The sequence below is a fragment of the Papaver somniferum genome, chromosome 3 (genome assembly GCF_003573695.1).
Source record: "Papaver somniferum cultivar HN1 chromosome 3, ASM357369v1, whole genome shotgun sequence".
Lineage (NCBI taxonomy): Eukaryota > Viridiplantae > Streptophyta > Magnoliopsida > Ranunculales > Papaveraceae > Papaver > Papaver somniferum.
This window is the reverse complement of record NC_039360.1, coordinates 137,438,027-137,444,261: the sequence shown is the minus strand read 5'-3', so window position 1 is coordinate 137,444,261 and position 6,235 is coordinate 137,438,027. Positions and strand designations below refer to the sequence as shown.

General features: G+C 37.2%; 1 protein-coding gene across 4 annotated transcripts; it reads left to right on the top strand.

The window, feature by feature from the left end:
- Positions 1-721: 721 nt before the first annotated feature.
- LOC113357479 (thymidylate kinase-like) lies at positions 722-4,847 on the top strand. 4 transcript variants are annotated; one of them, XM_026600884.1, is made up of 7 exons: positions 722-884; positions 1,546-1,596; positions 2,284-2,628; positions 3,630-3,741; positions 3,827-3,886; positions 3,991-4,095; positions 4,413-4,847. In XM_026600884.1, the coding sequence occupies exons 2-7, from the start codon at positions 1,559-1,561 to the stop codon at positions 4,440-4,442; spliced, it is 690 nt and encodes a 229-aa protein (XP_026456669.1). In that variant the 5' UTR covers positions 722-884; positions 1,546-1,558; the 3' UTR covers positions 4,443-4,847. The 4 variants fall into 4 exon arrangements, with proteins under 4 accessions (XP_026456669.1, XP_026456667.1, XP_026456668.1 ...); XM_026600882.1 differs by having other exon boundaries at positions 4,409-4,847; XM_026600883.1 differs by having other exon boundaries at positions 729-884; positions 1,526-1,596; positions 4,409-4,847.
- Positions 4,848-6,235: the final 1,388 nt, after the last annotated feature.

Below are 6,235 nucleotides of genomic sequence, written 5' to 3'. Positions count from 1 at the left end.
AAGCAAAAATCTAAACTTTTGATAATTTCGAGCTATAGAAGTGAGATTGAGCATAAGATAGAAGTGTATCTATGTATTAGAAGCATTGGGTTCCTCATATATGTACTCATCATCTGGATTTGGCTCATAAAAATCATCATCTTGAGTTTGAGTTTGTGTTTGAGTTTGTGTTTGAGTTTGAGCTTGAGTTCGAGTTTGTGTAAAATCATTCTCATAATCTAAGAAATCATCCATTTGGGAATCATTGTTGTAGTTGATATGTATTTTCCTAGGTTTTTTATATGAATTATGACCCTCCTCATCCTCCATTGAATCAAGAATTAAAATTTTCTCACTTTCTCCTTCTTTCTCTCCTTCTTAACCAAAACTTTGATGTTTTTTTCCCCCAAATTTTTTCATCTAAACAACCTGTATAATTCTGAAAATTATATTAATCACTAAACAAAATATTTAATCACTAATCCAGATTACTAACACTAATACGTAAAGGGTAGATTTGCCATTAAAAAAGTTTGGGTTAAGGGATATCTGATTTTGTTATTTCACAACCTTTTTTTATCTTCATTCGGTATGCCTAAAAAGATTTCATTACGTCTAAAATCAGCGTTCCTCCTTAAAAAAAAAAAAAAAAAAAAAAAAAAAAAAAAAAACAAACTGAACAATCAAACGGTCTAAAAATCTCCTTCCCCCCCTCTCCCTTTTTCTTTTAACTCAACTCCTTTCTTCCTCGAACAAAAAGTTTTTCTCCACTACAATAGGAACTCTCCTCTCCCTCCCTCCCTCCCTCCACAGTGTGTAGCCAAGATAACAGCACTAGGGTTCAATAACAAAGTTGATATCACTTCACTTCACTCTTTACGGCACACAAGACTGCACATATCTTGGTATGATTTTAAATTTCTTAATTAGTTAGGGTTTCTATTTTTGAATTTTACTTCCTTATATAAGAATTTCATGAATGGTTTTGTGTTTGCGTCAATTTCATTGATTTTAAATCGTTGTTTAAGTTTAAATATTTTTGGAAAGTAGACAAAAAGATGTTCGATAAAACACCCCAAAGAACAGAATTAAAAAAACTGATTTGCTTTTCGACTGAGTGACATATATGGGGGCAAGTGGAGTTTTCTCCCTTTTCCTTTAAACAGATTTCTCTACTGCATTTAATTAATATCAATATTAGAAAACAAGGAAAGAAATAGGTAGAGAAATATGGCACTGAATTTCTAAAGGAACCCCCAGTTTTTTTTTTTTTTTGGCATTTTGGGAATCATCTAGTCGTGGAAATCCTTTATTATCAAAATGATAAACAATTTTCGGTTCATGGTTTTATCGATATTTCGTTTAAGAGGTGGTGGTTTCGTGTGCATATAGTTTGATAGAAACTTAAATATCAACTACAACTCCGTAACGAAGAAAAAGTTGTTCTGATCTCCGCCATTAAGATACTTCACTCAATTAACATGTTTACGTCTTTATTATGTTTGTCTGCTTGAGTACAACCAAATACGAATTTATGTTTTCTTAGTTCCTGTTTTTTTATGTTAGGCTCTGAAGGGATATGTCACATGCATGCTCGTTGAGGGTTGCGAAGCTTTTGTAAGTTCTCCCCTCCATAGGTCCTATTATAGGCTCTGGTTTCACTATAAGAAGAAAAGTAACAAAATTACAACTAATTTCCTGTGAATCTGTGATCGTGTGCTTGTTTTGATCAACCATATGTAATTGGGTGCAACATGCACTTGTGGAAAGTGATGTTCTTCGACTCCTTTTTTTTATATGCCATTTATGCCTGCTAAAACCCAAATTTTCATTGGAGAATCTTTTTGAATAGAACTCTTTACACTCTAGTATAAAACTTGATCCTCAATTTACAATGTAGGTATATTTCATTTATCAGATATATTCTTGTCCCTAAGAGCATCTCCAAGAGAGGGTGGATATATTTATTTTTAGTGACACGTAGGATTTTAGACCCCCGTTTGGCATAAATCCATCTCCAACAGTAGGGACCTACAAGTTAGGAGGGACCAATTACTAAATATGAAGGTGTTCAAGAAAGTGTTATCTACACCTCCGGTTGCACCTCCACGTCATGTTTTTAACCAATTTCTTTTAATTCTAAGAGTTAAAAATCTCACTGTTGGAGATGGTTTTTTGGATTTGAGGTCCTATATTTACTCTATGTGTAGACCCCATAAATAAAAGGACTAAATAAAAAATCCACGTAGGATTTTTTACACCTTCTGTTGGAGATGCTCTAATACTGCATGTCCTCATTTCCAGAAATTTCGGGGCAGTATCAACACCTAATCCATTAAGGTCATCGAGGATTCATTTGCATTTCCCTGTCAAGAGCTTTAGTAGTAAAATTCAAATGGAAAATGGTGCGACTGGTAGCCCCAGAGGTGCGTTGGTTGTTCTAGAAGGTTTGGACCGAAGTGGGAAAACATCACAAGCGAGTGGATTGCTCACGTACCTTGAAGGACAAGGATTGTCAGCTGAGTTATGGCGGTTTCCTGACAGAAATACTTGTGTTGGGCAAATGATATCCTCTTATCTTTCCAACGAGTCAGAATTAGATGATCGGACCATCCATCTTCTTTTCAGTGCAAACCGTTGGGAGAAGAGGTTAGTAATATTTTTGTATGTGAAGTTCAATTCTGAACATCATTTAGTTTAGCTGTTCCTTTATTTTGGTTTTTTCTGGGGCATCTTATCGCACGCCTTATACGGTACCTTGGACACTTTGACAACATGGTCCTAATTTTTCTAATCTGGTCCCGGTTGATTACCAGGTCTTGGCACAATTGCTAGATGTTCACATGCTGGGTAATAGCAAATTCAGTTTTCAAAACTTGTGGTCTCGGACTCATGTATTGTGTTTCCGCCTGCTGTTTTTGTTTTTCTTTCTTTTCTTGATTTTCATTGCTCAAGTTTATATACAGATTAATATTATATCCTTAAATTAATTACTGTGATTAGAACTTTCACTCCCTATACCAATGAAGCAATGAAATATGAATCGTCTCAAGTTGGTGTTGAATGCCATAAATGCGATGATTGGTTTATTATAAAGTAATTATGAACATCTGAACAGCTGGTTTGCACCAATACTTCTTGGGGCTCCCCGTATCGTGTGTCCCCGTATGGACACAGCCACACATACTCGGACACACCTAAAATACTTCTATCTTACTATAAACTAGGAAACAGCTGAGAACTAAAGGTCACCTACCACTAAGGAAGATTGTAGTCGAAAACATGCATGTGCTAGCAGAAATACACTTGTGCAATTGTAAACAAGTGCAAAACAAATACAATTGTGTGGTTTTCTCGTTTACATTTCTATATATATCTTAAAAATTGACGGTACTTCAACATATACCGCTGTGTCCCCGTATTATAGTTTTTCAGAACTGCCGTATTGGACACAAGAACACGCTACTGTGTCGGAGACCCATGGCGGTATTGGCGCAACCCAGCTGAACAGACTGTTACTGTTAGCTGTTGGGCTCGGAGGAGGGGCAATTTGATGCTATATCGTCAGCATCGAATGACAAACATCAACATGTGTCCCTATAAGGTAGTTAAAAAAAGTAGTACTTAGTCAAAGTACTTCTGATGTGCAGAACGCTGATGGAGAGTAAGTTGAGGAGTGGGACAACCCTAATCGTAGATCGCTATTCTTACTCGGGGGTGGCTTTTTCATCTGCCAAGGGTCTTGATATTGAGTGGTGTAAGGTGATTCCCCTTGGAAACTCGACACACACAGGCTTGAGGTTTTCTTTACTTATGAGATGACCACAGAATTCGTTATATGTTTCAGGGTCCAGAGAAAGGTTTGCTGGCTCCAGATCTAGTAGCATACCTCGATGTGCCGCCTGAGGTGGTTCCTAACTATTGCTAGCTACTCTAGTTCCCTTCGTAAGAATCACTTTGATTTTTAATACAGATCGTAACTTGTATTTTTGAAACTGAAAATTATTTCAGAAAGCTGCAGAAAGAGGAGGTTATGGAGGCGAGAGATACGAGCAGCTTGAGTTCCAGAAGAAAGTTGCTCAACACTATGAGATGCTTCATGATCTCACATGGAAGGTAAATTCCTGCATTCAGTTATCAAGCATATTTCATGAATTTCCACTCACAAAACGACCACCTTAAACTTGAAATAGATCTAATAGCTTAAAATTCTAGATCCCTGCCATTTGCCTGCACTCAATCAGCTAGCTTCAAACCTTGATGATCCTATCTGCCCTGTCATTTTCTTATGTTAGGAATATTTAGCAACGGATTGTCTCATTTGTGTAAAGTTGGGGAAGCCTTACCGAAATCATCAATCATTTGTGTGAAGTTCATGAGATATCTTAGTGATTCCTCATTTCTTATGTTTTGTACATCTTTAATTCAGACAGTTGATGCATGTCTACCCATGGAAGAGGTAGCAAAACAGTTGAGGGAGATTGTAATGGATTGCGTAGCCAATTGCCAGAAAGGGAAACCACTAGTTGAGCTATGGCAAAGGTAAATTGTTCGCCATTTCAGAAAAAAGAAAATTGTTTGCCTATTAATAGTAGAGAGTAGCAACAAAAATCTATCTCGGCATATACATTTTTATTTTTGTACGAGGGCACCTATTTTCCTGCATATCACTAAGCATCTCTGGAGCGCCGAGGTATGGATCTGATTATGGTTAGACGCTATGTGTAGTGATATTGTTTCATCCTTTGAATCATAGTATATGCTTATTATGAAACATCAGCAGTATAACCTCAAACTCAGGCAGTATTCAGATTAATCTGTGTAATTGATTCAGGAAATCAACCTTTGACGATAAACTTTTGCTGGCATGTCTCTTATAATTCTTTGGAGGAAACCTTCATTAGAATATATCTGGTATCCGCGATGAAACCCTGGAAATTCTGGCTTTGTAGGAACAGATAGGTGGTGATTAGTCTGCACCACCACCTAGGGACTAACCCCCTGTGGTTTGAAGATAATAAATAGAGATCATTATAATGGGAATAATTCTATTTTACTAGTGCTAATATCTAGATCTACTGCTTGTCCATTCTCTAAGTCAGTTACTGTTTCTCCGCCTAGTTTGGCTGTTACAAGTCCATCAGCTACGACGTACTCATCGGATGCGCGTCCATAAGCCTGTCCATCTGCCAAGTTCAACTCCCCAGTTTTTTCTTTTTTCACTTCTACCAAGCCGGGTAGTTGTCCCTCCCCGATTGCATGACCTGACAACCCACCATTCCCATCTGGTACTAAACTCACGCCTACGAGTCCCCCTGCTGGTACTACTCCCAACAATTTCCTTCCCAAACCAGAATCATACCCAAATGTCATCTCTGCTAAACATTAATTAAGTTAAGATCGAATTGGTTCTAAATTAGTAATCAGAAACTCAATGCTCTTATATTAATATAAGAAAAAGATGTAGTACTACTTACGGGAGACAGTCACCATTAGCAATATAAAGCTGATGAGTTTTCTAGCCATGCTGATGATGATGATTTATGATGACGATGAGTACCCAGTGTTTTTGTTGATGAGAAATGTATGCACTATTCCATCTTATCTATAGCGTAGTATTAAAATTTTAACGATTCCATATTCGAAATGTAAATAAATTAAGCACTCAATCGCACATCAGCAATTATAATGTATTTATTATCTAGTTTAACGAGTCACTCCAGCCTGGTCAACTTAAACATTCGTACATTTCAAAAATGATCCCCTGATTTTGATCAACTTGGCAGGAAAACACGATCACTCTGACAGCATGTCCAATCCCTATTGATCAACCAATCGACAGCCTCGAGGCCCATCACTACACCTCAATGTCAACTAATTTTACCAAAGTTTCCAACCATAAAAAATAATTAACTTTACCAAAGTCTTTCTTTCTTGTGAAAACTACAGTCACACCCATTTTTCAGATTTCTCCCATTGTCAAACCCACCGACAAAAAACTTCACGGGCGCACCCAATTTTCCCCCAAAAATTACTCGCTGGCCCATATTTTCTAAAATTATACTTTCGTTCATATTTCGTCTTCGTTTCCTTTGGAGGAGCTTTACGAACTTGGTTTTGTGGATTGTATGGAAGATTCGAGGTATGTCGGATGGCAGAGAAGATGAAGATCGAGAGATTGATGAGGTTCTTGATGATTATTGAAGTTGTTATCAGGTTGACAGAGAAGAACCAAGGTTGCTGCTGGTGATTTGAG

Excerpts from the sequence above, each read along its gene's own strand:
- LOC113357479 (XM_026600882.1), top strand. The coding sequence starts at position 1,559 with ATGTCACATGCATGCTCGTTGAGGGTTGCGAAGCTTTT. Across the intron at positions 3,742-3,826 it reads TTGATATTGAGTGGTGTAAG|GGTCCAGAGAAAGGTTTGCT; the intron begins GTGATTCCCCTT and ends TATATGTTTCAG. Across the intron at positions 4,096-4,408 it reads TTCATGATCTCACATGGAAG|ACAGTTGATGCATGTCTACC; the intron begins GTAAATTCCTGC and ends TCTTTAATTCAG.